Consider the following 14539-nt stretch of genomic DNA (forward strand, 5'->3'; position numbering starts at 1 on the left):
AAATCACTTTAGTCATCTGAAAATTAATCTGTTAATCTCAGACTCCGAATTCTGCACATTCCAGGAGCAGCTGGGGGAGGGAGAGCATCTGCACAAACTCCAGATCATGAGCATGCTGCAAATGCTTACCATCCTGACTTATACAAACTTACATACTATGAATACAAAATACAACATTTTCCAAAAGAAGAAAGATGAAAATGTATGCAAAGATTATACATTAAAACACTGGCAAATGTGAAAATACTCTGTATTTACTCTCATACGTATTAAATTACAATAATTACATGTTTTTTGATAGAACGAATATATATTTCCACCTTTGATTCCATTTTCCAATCACAGTGGAATGCTTAAAATGTATGTCAGATCTATAAAAATCTACGCAGCACATCTCTGGAATACACATACATTTTTACATTCCTCTAGGGATCCTGCAAGTACAGAGAAATGCCTGTTGATCTGCCTGAAATGCACTTAAGATCTTAAGCCCTGTTGTGGGCTGATAACAGAGTAGACTGAGTTGCGTTAGCCCTCCCAGTGTCTTTTGATAAACTATTCAACCACTTCAGTTCTCAGATCTCTACAACATAAAGGTTAATCATTCTGTAGTCCAAGAGAAGAACTAAGAGGACTCTTTAGGATAACGCAGAAGGGGTGCAGAGGACAGCTCTGAATTTCTGGCAAGGGTTTCTTGCACTATTGAACCGATTCAGCAAAATGCTTCCAACTGTAAAATTAGCAGATCAAAGGGGACCAAATAACACGTGTATTGTTAGGATTTACATACTTGTTCAGATAAACATAATATAAGTTTTTTTGCCCAGTTTCCAAATATTCTCAAATAAGAGTGCAAAGGACAAGCACAGTATCTAGATTGCACGAAGTTCACCTAAGTCATTTGGATTCAATAACTAACGGAGTAGCGGTTGTTTGCTTTGCAAGGGATAGTTGATAAATATGGTTAACCTGGGTTTATTTTAAATACCCAGTTATATTGAGGACAAAAATGGGGTTTTTGTTTTCCTTATTCCAATAAGCTCAGTGAACATTCACTTTGTAATGTAATTCGTCTCTACTCATTTAGCAAGTCAATGCTAATGAGTAGGACATCCAGTAAAGGAGGATTATCAGTGATATACATGAGAAGGGAATATCTTTTACTTATTAAACTTTTCCAGTAAAGGAGGATGGTCAGTGATATAGATGAGAAGGGAATATCTTTTACTTGTTAAACTTTTTCAGTTGTTGTTTCCTAAGACCACAAAAAGAAGTGAAAAACCCTAACTCTGGAAATTGAATGTTCACTTAGGTTAGTGAGTACGATGGAGGTGTGTTAATTTCAATCATCCAATCATGTTCTATCATTAAAGGGAACCCCTTTTTCAACATAATCTAATCCTTTAGTAAATGAGCTCCAATGGATTCTTATATCTCTCAGGGGCACCCTGCCAGAATTCTTGCCTCTACCTACCTCCACCATCCAGTAACTTAAGCTTTCTATTGGAATTACCATAATGTACATTTTAATTCAATTAAAAAGGGAGAGTGGAGAGTGTAGACATTTAACTTGCAGAATTATCAAGAGATTCCATAGAGGGCAGCAATTAAAAGAATTAGAATGTAACAACTTATTTAGTAATAAGTATGAAAAAACTTTAATAACTTCTATAAAACCAAAAATTGCAAATGATATTCAAATAACTCTTTAGGATTATTTTCGCTCATCATAAAAATTGTCCAAAAATACTTATTTTGAAGTCAGCATGTATTGGGTCAGTATGGTCTGTGTTTGTGGTAATTTAAGCGGTAAAACTCAGTACATATTAGAGCCAGACTTTACAATACAGCCAGTGGCAGCCCCTTATCCACAGCTGAATGGTGTATATACAAGTACTTGCTCTTAAACTCAGAGGGAATCTGGCTTCTTTCCCTCTGATCTAAAAGCCTGCTTTATATTTGTACGCCATAATTGCTTGATGTTTTCTTTTCACCTGTTGAAAAGGTCACAGCTCAGCAACCCCACTTCCCTTTGATGCTTGCTTTGACTTAGCCGTTCCTTGAATCGGAATTTAGATAACGTCAAAAAGAAAGCACCTCCCAAGCAACAATAAGATAATAAATGAGGCACATGCTTCACAAATAAGCCTTTTTCTAACATGTTGGAAGATCCAACAATCAACAACTTCCCGTGCCACATAAAGCAGCGGCCTGACAGACTAGCCCTTTTTAAAAAAAATAAAAATAGAAAAATTTTACTCGAGTTATGGAAGAATTAGACATAGTAAAGGTAAACCATCCACTGTATTACTAAGGCACCTTGCTCAAATGTAATTAATCTTTATACAAATGCTAGAAAGAAAATAGTGTTTTGTACTACTAGAGATATTGCTTTTGAGATTTACGAGGAAAAATCCCCTTAATATTTTGCTATGGGGCTCCTTGACAACTTAACATTATGACCACCCACCATTACCTATTGAGGCATGAACTCCACTAGACCTCTGAGGGTATGCTGCGGTATCTGGCACCAAGCTGTCAATAGCAGATCCTTTAAGTCCTATAAGTTGCGAAGTGGGACCTCCATGGATCAGACTTGTTTTTCCAGCACATCCCATAGATGCTTGATTGGATAGAAATAGGAAGAATATGGAGGGCAAATCAACAACTCAAACTCATTGTTGTGTTCCTCAAACAATTCTTGAGTTCATTAGACAAGGCTACCTTCTTCCATTGCTCAGTGATTCAGTACTAATGCTCATGTGCCCATTGTAGGGGCTTTTGACTGTGGACACGGGTCAGCATGGGCAACCTGATTGTTCTGCAATTACGCACCCCCATATACAACAAACTGCGATCCACTGTGCGCTCTGACACATTTCTAATGGAACCAGAATTAACTTTTTCAGCAATTTTAGCTACAGCTGTTCTTGTCTTGGATCTCACTAAATGCGCCAGGCTTCGCTCCCTATGTGAATTAATGAGCCTTGGCTGCCCATGACCCTGTCGCCAGTTTGTGATTTTTCCATCTTTGGACCACTTTGCTAGGTCCTGACCTCTTCACACTGAGAAGATCCCACAAGAGCTGTAGTTTTGGAGATACCCGGGCCTAGTCTCCTAGCCATTAAAACTTGGTCTATTTTTTCTGCTTTCAATACATCAACATCAGGGACATGTTTATTTCCTGGTATATTCCACCCATTTTCAGATGCCATTGTCACGGGATTATCGATTTTATTAAATTTACCAGTAGTGGTCATAATGTTATGGCTGATCAATATATTCCCCCTGGTAATAGCAGAGGACAATTCAAATTGAATTTGAACTTTATAAATTGTAAATGAAACTGTCTGTTGTAAATGCAATTGTGTGGTTGTAAGGCATATGGTCTATGGTCATTTAAAAACTGTATTTTTTATGCAGGTTGGTGGCAGAATTGTGGATAATATCCTATGATACACCAAAAACTGCTTCTGTAAACTAAATCCATACACAACAGTGCACTGAGCTATTATAGAATATCCACCGAAACACTAGAAGGTATACATATGGAAGATAAAAACAATGTATTGCTACTGAATTTAAGTAAAAAGAAATCCTCAGCGAGATTCCAGTTTCAGCATTTAGACAAGTGTCTGAAACAACAGCAGGAAACTTTTTTTTATTTTGATGAGACTAAAAAAGGAAAAAACAATGAAGATTAAACAATCAAAAAAAGAACAAATAAAATGAATATAAAAATGTGTGCCACAAGCAAAATACAAAGTGCAGTTATGGATGAAATGATATTAGTGAATCAGGACAGATAACATTGCCATTTTAGACTTAGTAAGCAACTTTTTTCCAACACGCACTTTCCAAGTTTATATAAATTCAATATAACATTAGAACCTTTATTCATGTACAATATGGGATCTGAAAAAGGAAACATTTTACATAAAGTGGCAAAAGAAAAGAAGCCAAAGCCACTATAAATGAATTTAAAACATAACTCCATGCAGATTTTTAAATGGTCAAATACTTAAAGCGGTAGTATACTCCGCTATATGACATTTACCTACAGGTAAGCCTATAATAAGGCTTACCTGTGGGTACAATTAATATCTCCTAAACCTGCACAGTTTAGGAGATATTCAACTTGCATGCAGCCGCTGACGTCTGCGGCGCATGCGCTCTGAAGGTCCGGTGGAACTTCAGAGCTCCTTGCCGGATCTTGCCGAAAAGTGAAACTCCCCTGCGCATGCACTCACTCACAGCGCCGGAGCCGCCGAACCAGGAAGAGACGCCGAGGGAGTATGTCAACTCCCTCAGCATTGTCCAGACGACCGTGCCGGGGCTTCGTTCTAAGGTAAGTATTTCATAATGAGCTAGTATGCGATGCATACTAGCTCATTATGCCTTTCTCCTGCAGGGGTTTTTTTTTTCTGAGTATACAACTGCTTTAAGGTAGTATGTTTTTATAAATATCAAAAAATGTATTGTTAAATAGAACCAGTGTATGTATGTTAATTTGTGTAATTTGTTAATTTGTCTGAAAGTTGCTGCAATCATTCCCACTTTATCTTGAATAAACAAAGGTTTTAGTAGGCCCCTTTCACACGGGCGATCCAATCCGATCTGCCTGTCAGTTTTTAAGGCTGACCGGATGCTCCATACATCCCTATAGGGCAGCGGATGTCACCGGAGACATCTCCGCTGACACCCGGTGCTATCCGATTCCGATCCTGTCCGTGAAATCCGGACGGATGGAAACCCTATTTTCCATCCATCTGGCGTATCGAATGGGATCGGATGAGAACGGACAGGCAGTCTTCCCATAGAGGACAGCGGGGATCTGACATCTCCGTCTCCGTCTCCGCACACAGAGTGGAGATGAAGCTGTCATCCGCCCCGCAATTGACGGATCGATCCCCCCGAGGAGCAAAACTGACTTTGTTCCTTGTGAAAGGACCCTTAGAGTTCTTTATGTCTTCCTTTGTAAACTTTACCCACTGTCAACCATGCTTGCCAATGTGTACACACATAAACCAAGTTTTAATACTTAGAGTGTCACTAAACCCACATCATAAAAAAACTATCAATAAATGCTTTATTATATGCTGTTCATACTCACTATAAGATTCATTTTCTGTGTTGTGGAAAAAACTTGGTTGATCCTGCTGCTTTCCATATCCCCCTTCTGTTCATGTCCCCAATTCAGCTAGGGACTTGGCAGCTGTGGTGGAAAATTCTGTACATGCTCAGTTTTCAGTGAGTTTTTATGCTGAACATTTCCTCCCTATCGGATCTGAGCAGCCCATGTGACTGTAGAGAGACACATGTGGGCATTTACACTGTGGTAAATGACAGAGAACTCCCTCCCTCCTCCTCAATGCCCATTGACCAGCTAAAAACAATGGGAGTGGGATATTACATGTAGATTAATGGAGGCTTCACTTCCCTGTTATTCTAAGACACAGGTTGGAGAGACGTTACACGTCCTATGACTTTCAGAAATCTGCCCACACCATGTTATTTCCACAAAATAATAAAGATTATATTTCAAATATATATTTGTATGTCAATTTAAAACAGTTTATTGATATTATTCATTTATTTAACTCTTTTACAAAGTCTGTTTGAACATGTGACCAGCAGCAGAGGACTAGAGGCTCCTCCTGCTCATGTTTTCTTGCAGACAGGCTGGGAAAGAGCTGGGTCATGTGACAGCGGTATATCGATTAGGATAGAGGTACTTAGATTTTTAAAATTTTTTTATTTAAATTATTTCAGTGCCTTCATCGATGGGACAATGCTAATTAAACAGTGTGTGTTTATTATCACTTTAAGACCTATTTAAAGAGTGCCTGTGCTCTGATTATGCACCCTAAATGAATTATATATTCTGCACAAGCAGTAAAATCTCTTTTACACTGGACCCTCATTAATAACTGTAGCTATAACCATAGGTGAAGAAATACATCTTCAAAGATCACAACAGAGATAGAGAAACCATAGTGACATATTTATAAAACATTGACTCTGACATTAACCTAAACTGCAACTGTTTTGTGGCATTTGGGTGCCATTAACGATCAATGGCATCGCAAACGCAACAGGCGTTTTTCCTTCATTCATGAAATGCTATAATCTGAATGCAGCCTAAAGGCTCCTTTTTATGTTGAGCAGGCCTTGCTTCCTCTCTGAAAAGTATTCTGTGTTGGATTACTTTTCAGAAGGTGTTTGCTTGGTTTAGCCCTAAATAGCATTGCACATGGTTGCAGTCTTGTTGTGGTGCGCCCCCCACCCAATCCTCCGAAGCTGATGATGTATCATCCTCCTCCTCAGAGAGCGTAGCAGCAGTAATGAGAAAGTCAGGAGCAGACTCTGAAGGAGAGCCTGAAAGGGGCCTGCTTGCCACCTCTGCAGTCTGAGGTCTCCAAAAAGGGCTAAGAGCCTGCCGATAAGGTCATGGTGACTAAAAACTCCTCTCTAGAAAAACAGGAGGGGGTGAAGAAAGCGCCAGAAGCAGCAATGGAGGTATCAGAGGAAAGAAGCGACTCAGTTTGTGGGCAGTGGCCAGGGCTGAAAATGAAAAAGGTTTGTCACTCAGAGAGTACAAACCCCCTAGAGTCGTTACCTGAGAATGAGCTGGAAAAAACCCTGCTGACCTATTCCGCTTGTGCTTATGATCGGTAATCTGTGGTGGTGAGGGATGTCCCAAATGGGGAACCCACAACCAACTACTGCAAAGCAGGAAGAGTTCAACCTTCTGTGACCAGGCACTCTAGGCAGCTGGGACCAAGAAGATGTCCAAGGATTGCTGAGCTGTGTTTAGTGATATTAGAAAACGAAGAAACTATGCTGGTCTTATGCACATCTGTAGCAAAACTGCATGCACATTCGCAGTGAGCTTGATAAAGATGAAACTGTACAGGTGCAATTGCGGCTCTGTTTGGTGCCTTAGGGAAGTGAGGAAGGTGAAAAAAGTGCTGCCAAATTTAAAAATACTGGTGACAGAACTGGCGCTCATGATTCATAGCTGCGAAAGATAATTTAAATGTATGTAAATTTGCATGCACTCCACAACTAACCCAAAGGATCACTAGAGCAAGAGCACCCAGGGCATCAGTAAAGGCCAAAAAGCCCTGACTTACTGCAGCAGAATTTTGGTCCTCCTAGAAGGGAAATAGGATGTTAGAAACAAGCCTAATTCAGGTCTACATCCTCCTGGTGGGCATACCCTCATAAGGGCTGCAACTAAGTCAATGGGTTACACTACATGCCAAGGAAAGAGCCTAACAGAATCCAGTGCCCGAAACAACATTACAGGCTAGTCCTGCATCTTCTTTCTGGTGAGTTCCAGGAATGGTCTCCACAGGTTCAGTCGATAAGGTAACTGCTTTAACAGAGAGAAAATGTCCATGCCTTAAGGGCAATAGCAAAAAAAACTAGGGGATGTGGGATTGTTAGAGGTTATTTTGGGACTGAAGGTAGCTACTCTAGTGTACAAACTAATCCTGTGTCATGCACTCCACAATTAAGACATGCAACTACTTTAATGCCCATAGTCTGGCACAGGTGCACTTTAACTAAAGTAATTTTTTTTCAACAGAGTGGGTAATAAATAAAATCCTCTTCTACGGTTTTTGCTGTCAGCATCCTCACGGTGGTAATTCCGAGCAATTCCTGTCCTGGTAAAACCAGAACGACATAGACTTGGGTATCAAAGGAGGACACAGAGCAATAAAAACCTGACAGACATTTTCACCCCTCCCTTTTTTACTGAGCAAACATTTTCCCTGTCTCTGTTTCCAAAGGAGAAATATCCCATCATTTCTTATCCCTATGACACCCCATCACTGGGACAGGAAGTGAGGGTACATTTTCCCAATAGGGACAATAAATCAACAACATAAACGTGACCAACATTTTAACCTTTCTGCCCTCTGCTTCAAACTAAAAGAAGGTTTTGTCTGGAGTTTGGTTTTTACAATTACATTTGTATCCGTGGCATCTTAACTTCATTAAGGGAATAGAGAAAACATACTTTTCTGTTTAGTTCACACATCAGCTGCTCTATTTCCGTTTTACCAAAGCACAGAAAAGCAGGGTTGCCTCTTTTTACTGTTTTGCAGCATCCCTGAAGTGAGATTTTGTTAAACAGATAAATTAATCTAATGAAAGGATTAAATGATAAATATGCAAAGAAGTTTTATTTGCATATACATTGTTTTAATTTTTGGATCATAGGGGTTGATTTACTAAAACTGGAGGGTGCAAAATCTGGTGCAGCTGTGCATGGTAGCCAATCAGCGTCTAACTTCAGCATGTTCAATTACCGTAAGCTTTGATAAAAAAAAAAAAAAAAAGCCTGAAAGCTGGTTATTCTGCAGAGCTGCTCCAGATTTTGCACTTTCCAGTTTTAGTAAATCATCACCATACTGTTACACGTATCATCAAAGTAATAGCAGATGACAAAAACGATCAAATCACTCCAGTTGTTCAGGAACTACAATTCCCATCATGCCTTGTCATGGCTGTGAATGTCAGAGTTTTACAATGCCTCATGGGATGTGTAGTTCTGCAACAGCTGGAGGTCCAAAGTTTAAAGATCCCTACACTATAGCATTCAAAATGTCTTTTACCACTTTGTTTATGCTCTGAATAGACGTCAGGCTTCATGTTGCAGTGTAAGTTGTAACCTGTATACAGTCAATAGTAAAGCCACCTCTAGCCAAATGATCTGGCAGAAATAAGTTTTTAGAAAACATTGTACGTTTTTTTCTCTTTCGTTGGTATGTGATTGAGTATATTACTCCTATTCCACCTCTTGACTGTTTGCAATTCACCCAGCTGGGAATCTGACTTATTGAGTATTTCAAAAAAATACAAGTACAGGAAAGTACTCCAATATGAAGTAAATACGGTATATACATTCAGAATACTGCTACCCAAAAATGTTATCAAACAATACACAAGAGTTTGCAGTGATTTGAAAAGTATACAACAGCAAGCAAAGCTTATTTTTTTTATAGGCAGCACTAAAGAATACTAGTGGCTTACTATTCGCTTTTTGCAGCAAATCAGTTCTTGTAGTAGATGGATTCAACAAATGCAGACATACCTCTCTTGAAGCTAAAGCACCTTTTAATTTTCCTATAAGTGCCTTTGGGTATAAAAGGGCTGGAGGGAAAGGAGGCCGAGGAAGAAGATCCTGCATTTCGGTCTTCAAGCATCATACAGGTGCCAGCAGGCATAGGAACTAATGGTGTCCTTTAAAAGTACCATTGGGATGAGATGTGTGAGTCATTCCTGAATCACTTTAATGTCATTTTCATGGTATTGTTTGCTGCCTTGCGTGTTTATTTCAATTTCCTTCTGTCAGTTTTGAAAGGTTACTTAGAAAAGGTTCAGAAAAAAATTACTCATTATTGGATCACAAGGACAGTCTAGCAGTTATAGTCACAGGAGACGACAGCCTACCCACTCAAGTGGAAATGCCAAATTGTAAAAGAACAGGTGAAAAAAGTACTGTATCGATCCCTACTAATAATTCAATACATTTCCAAATTTTAGAAAAAACAAAAAACAAAATACATGAAAGTATGCCAATTTTAGACATCCAGTCTCAGCACCTTTTCCAATAGGATTCTTCTGAAAGTAACTTCAACAGTCTTCCCTGTATCAGCATGCTTGACACCAAAGCTTGGCGGAGAGAAAGGCACTGACAAGAATCCCCAGGAACTTCTTTTCTTTTCTCTCTGTTAGCTGGATGGAAGTGTAAGTTACATTACTCCTTAGCCTAGGTATTAAATGGCTTTGTGCGCTCCAGGCACTTTGCATGCAGCAGGTGCAGTTGTAAGCTTCAGCGAGAGGGAAAGGAGTAAACAACTAACCCAGGCAGCAGTAGCAATGAATTCCCTTGCTCTGACTTTGACTTGACTTCAAGCAGGCATCACGTGTGACAGCTTAGTGATTATTAAAGGTGCAGTCCTACTCCTTCATTCCTTCTTCAAATAACCTCTACTGCTTTTTCACGGAATATGCAGTGCTTCAGCACATTTTTACCAAATAAGCACGTCTCAAGGATAATAAATCAATTTGTGTATATTTATTGTAACAATTAGTGGCGTGGATTACAATAGATACACTCTATAAATATGTATGTAAAAAGGAAGCCTAAAATGAAATATGTGATACATGAATATATATATTATTATTATAACTACTACTATAAAATATAGGGAATATGGGTTCCAAGTGGCTAAGAAAAAGATCATCTTTTTTTATCTGGATTTCTAGCTGAATGCAGAATAATTAAAAACAAGAATCAAAACGCCTGAAGCCACAACACACATACTCGCTTGCTTGTAATTTTTAAAAAGCATCCAAATATGTAGATACCGTTTTTATAATTGTCTTCAGCCTGGTCATGTGACATGCACCCTTTCTTGTCAAAATTAGAGAAAAGTTCAAAGAACAGCATTGGAGTTTTGAGAAAGTGTGTAGCGCTTTGAAACTTTTTTTTAATAACAGTAAAGGGGGAGGAAATCATTTTCAGGGTAGCCAATATCTTTTCCCTGATTTAGCAAATCAAGTGTCACGGTAATTTTACATTTCGGTAGAGCAGAATTACACAATTTTTTGGGGCCAGATTAGTGCAAGATGGATTCTGTCTGGTTTCCATGAATTACTGCATCAAATAATTAAAGGGTAGCTAAAGTCAAGGAACAAAAATGACATATGTGTTTCAGGCTTGAATTCTGAATTGTCTCATCGTGTTTCTGTAAAGTTCTGTATCCATTTAGTCCTCGTAATTACCTTAGAAAAATTCCAGAGATCCCCATCTGCAATTATTTCCTGAATGCCCATGTGTACAATTCATTTTGTTCTCCCAATATCTTGCTTTGTAGCCACCTACTCAGATGCACTAATTGCAGGCACTACAGATGTAAGTGATGACGAATGATGAGCCTAGTGATAAAACACATCTCCGGTTGACTTTAAGGCCCCTTTCACACATGCTGTCCGTTTGTCCGTTTTTCATCCATCCGTTGACGGATGAAAAACGGACATCAATGTATCTCTATGTAAAAACGGATGACAACGGATGATCATCAGTTAACATCCGTTTTTATCCGCTTCCGTCAATGTCCGTTTTTTTGAACGTATGAATGCTCTATTTTTCATCCGTCAAAAAAATGGATCGGACGAAAAACGGATGACAACGGATGAAAAACGGATGACAACGGATGACAATGGATGAAAAACGGATGACAACTGATGAAAAACAGATAACTGACGAAAAACAGATGAAAAACGGACAACAACTGACGAAAAAACGGATGAAAAACGGATAACAACTGACGAAAAACGGATAACAACTGACGAAAAACGGATGACAACTGATGAAAAACGGATGAAAAACTGATACATTTTGACGTGACTGAACTGATGAACTGAACGGACCGTATGTGTGAAAGGGGCCTTACTGTGCTGTGATCTGTTCCTTGTTTACTCTTCCAGAAGCTGGACATATATAATATAATCAAGCAATTGATGGGCACACTGCATAGCCATAAGTCTATATCAGCCAGTGGCCAGCTTTACTTGGAACATACACATCTCAAGGGTACCCAGGGATGTGTTCTTTTACTCCGGCTCAGATAGAAGAGCAGTACAGTTTGAGCATAGCATTACAAGGAACCATGGGAGATATAGTTTTGCAATATGCAAGAAGCTGATACATCACACCCCCCTCTAGCTGTCATTAGATGCAGGAAACACTAAAAAAACAAAAAAACAAAAAAAACAAAAAACAAAAGCTGCAACTACAGGGATGAACAGAGTATATGCACACATTTTAAAAGTTAGAAAAAAAAATTCAACAAAAGTGTTTTGACTAAGTGATTTTTGCTTTTTAATATTACTTCATGTATTAAAGTTGTCTTTTAGTACTTCAAGGTTCTTTAATACTTTGGCACTAAATACTAAAGTATTTTAGTACTTTAATATTAAAGTGATTTTGTACTTTAAAGTATTTGTAGTACTTTAATCCTTTAAGAACTGAAAACGGCTAAATGATAGCATGGATTAGATACTTTACAGGTAAAACCCAACTTGCAAATTTGCCTCAATGTATGCTAGCTGATTCTGATTGCCACAGTGGATTGTGTGATTCATGAGAGACCATACCCAACAATGCAGATGAGCTGAAGGCTGCTATCATAGCAACCTGGGTTTCCATAACACCTCAACAGTGCCAAAGGCCGATCGCCTCCATGCCACACCGCATTGATGCAGTTATGCATGCAAAAGGAGCCCCGACCAAGTATTGAATGCATACTATAATGTACATGGATATACTTTTCAGTAAGCCAACATTTCTGTATTAAAAATCCTTTTTTATATTGGTCTTATGTAATATTCTAATTTTCTGAGATACTGAATTTGGGGTTTCCACTAGCTGTAAGTCATAATCATCAAAATTACAAGAAAGAAATGTTTGAAATATATCACTCTGTGTGTAACGCATCTATATAAAATATATGAGATTCACATTTTTAATAGAATTACTGAAATTAATGAACTTTTTAATGATATTTCTATTTTATGAGATGCACCTGTATATCATTTACATGTATTGCACGGTTATGTCCAAATGACTTTCATACTTCAGTTCGTTAATCATGCATAATGGCTTTTTTTTATGCAAACACCCCAGAAATGTCCTGAGTGACTTTGGCTTATGTTATTTATTTAGGCAACAATGTTCATTCTCTTACAAGGAATTGTGTTTAGGACATACACTTTCACCCCCAGCAGGAGTGAACAAACATTAATTTAATCATGTAGTTAATGATTAATAGAGCTGCCAGCTCACACAGCAGACCCAATGAAGCAGGGTTATGACAGACCAAGCGCTGATTCGTTAATAAGCTGTTTGTTATCCGTGCTGCATCCATACCTTTAAAAGGTCATTATTTAAAAGGTATATATATATATATATATATATTTCATGTGACAATACTGAAGAAATTACACTTTGCTACAATGTAAAGAAGTTAGTGTACAGCTTGTATAACAGTGTATATTTGCTGCCCCCTCAAAATAACTCAACACACAGCCATTATTGTCTAAACCACTGGCAACAAAAGTGAGTTCACACCAAGTGGAAATGTCCAAATTGGGCCCAATTAGCCATTTTCTCTCCCAAATGACTCCTTACTGTTACAAGGTCTCAGGTGGGAATGGGGAGAAGGTGTGTTCATTTTGATGTTCTCGCTCTCACTCTCTCATACTGGTCACTGGAAGTTCTACATGGTACTTCATGACAAAGAACTCTCTGAGGATCTAAAAAAAAAGAATTGTTGCTCTACATAAAGATGACCCTGGCTATAAGAAGATTGCTAAGACCCTGAAACTGAGCTGCAGTCCTGGTTTAAGAGGACAGGTTCCACTCAGAACAGGGCTCACCATGGTCAACCAAAGAAGTTGAGTGCACGTTCTCAGCGTCATATACAGAGGTTGTCTTTGGGAAATAGATGTATGAATGCTGCCAGCATTGCTACAGAGGTTGAAGGAGTGGTGGGTCAGCCTGTCAGTGCTCAGACCATACGCCGCACACTGCATCAAATTGGTCTGGATGGCTGTCATCCGCGAAGGAAGACTCTTCTAAAGATGATGCAGAAGAAAGCCTGCAAACAGTTTGCTGAAGACAACCAGACTAAGGACATGGATTACTGGAACCATGTCCTGTGGTCTGATGAGACCAAAATAAACCTATTTGGTACAGATGGTGTCAAGCATGTGTTATGGCAACCAGATGTCTTCAGCAAGTGAAATGCATGCTCAGTCGGATTCAGGTCAGGTGATTGACTTGGCCATTGCATAACATTCCACTTCTTTCCCTTAAAAAAACTCTTTGGTTGCTTTTACAGGATGCTTCGGGTCATTGTCCATCTGCACTGTGAGGCACCGTCCAATGAGTTCTGAAGCATTTGGCTGAATATGAGCAGATAATATTGCCCGAAACACTTCAGAATTCATCCTGCTGCTTTTGTCAGCAGTCATATCATCAATAAATACAAGAGAAACAGTTCCATTGGCACCCATACATGCCCACGCCATGACACTGCCATCACTGATGAGGTGGTATGCTTTGGATCATGACATGAGCAGTTCTTTATCTTCTCCATACTCTTCTCTTCCCATCACTCTGGTATAAGTTGATCTTGGTCTCATCTGTCCAAAGGATGTTGTTCCAGAACCGTGAAGGCTTTTTTAGATGTTGTTTGGCAAACTCTTATATGGCCTTCCTGTTTTTGAGGCTCACCAGTGGTTTAAATCTTGTGGTGAACCCTCTGTATTCACTCTGGTGAAGTCTTCTCTTGATTGTTGACTTTGGCACACATACACCTACCTCCTGGAGAGAGTTCTTGATCTGGCCAACTGTTGTGAAGAGTGTTTTCTTCACCAGGGAAAGAATTCTTCGGTCATCCACCACAGTTGTTTTCTGTGGTCTTTCGGGTCTTTTGGTGTTGCTGAGCTCACCGGT

General features: G+C 39.1%; 1 protein-coding gene across 6 annotated transcripts in view; it reads right to left on the minus strand.

Moving 5' to 3' along the window:
• The window catches only part of ARHGAP24 (Rho GTPase activating protein 24), a 1271118-nt gene that overhangs the window by 98331 nt on the left and 1158248 nt on the right, over positions 1–14539 (minus strand). Inside the window, exon 1 of one of the 6 annotated variants that reach the window (XM_082262952.1) lies at positions 9107–9892. The exons of the other annotated variants lie outside the window; for them this stretch is intronic. Coding sequence (XP_082119078.1) covers positions 9107–9239 — 133 coding nt within the window. The 5' untranslated portion in view covers positions 9240–9892. Of the gene's footprint in view, positions 1–9106; positions 9893–14539 lie in introns of those variants that run through there. 6 annotated transcript variants of the gene reach the window in all.

Source organism: Pelophylax lessonae (assembly GCF_965119305.1).
Source record: "Pelophylax lessonae genome assembly, chromosome: 1".
NCBI lineage: Eukaryota > Metazoa > Chordata > Amphibia > Anura > Ranidae > Pelophylax > Pelophylax lessonae.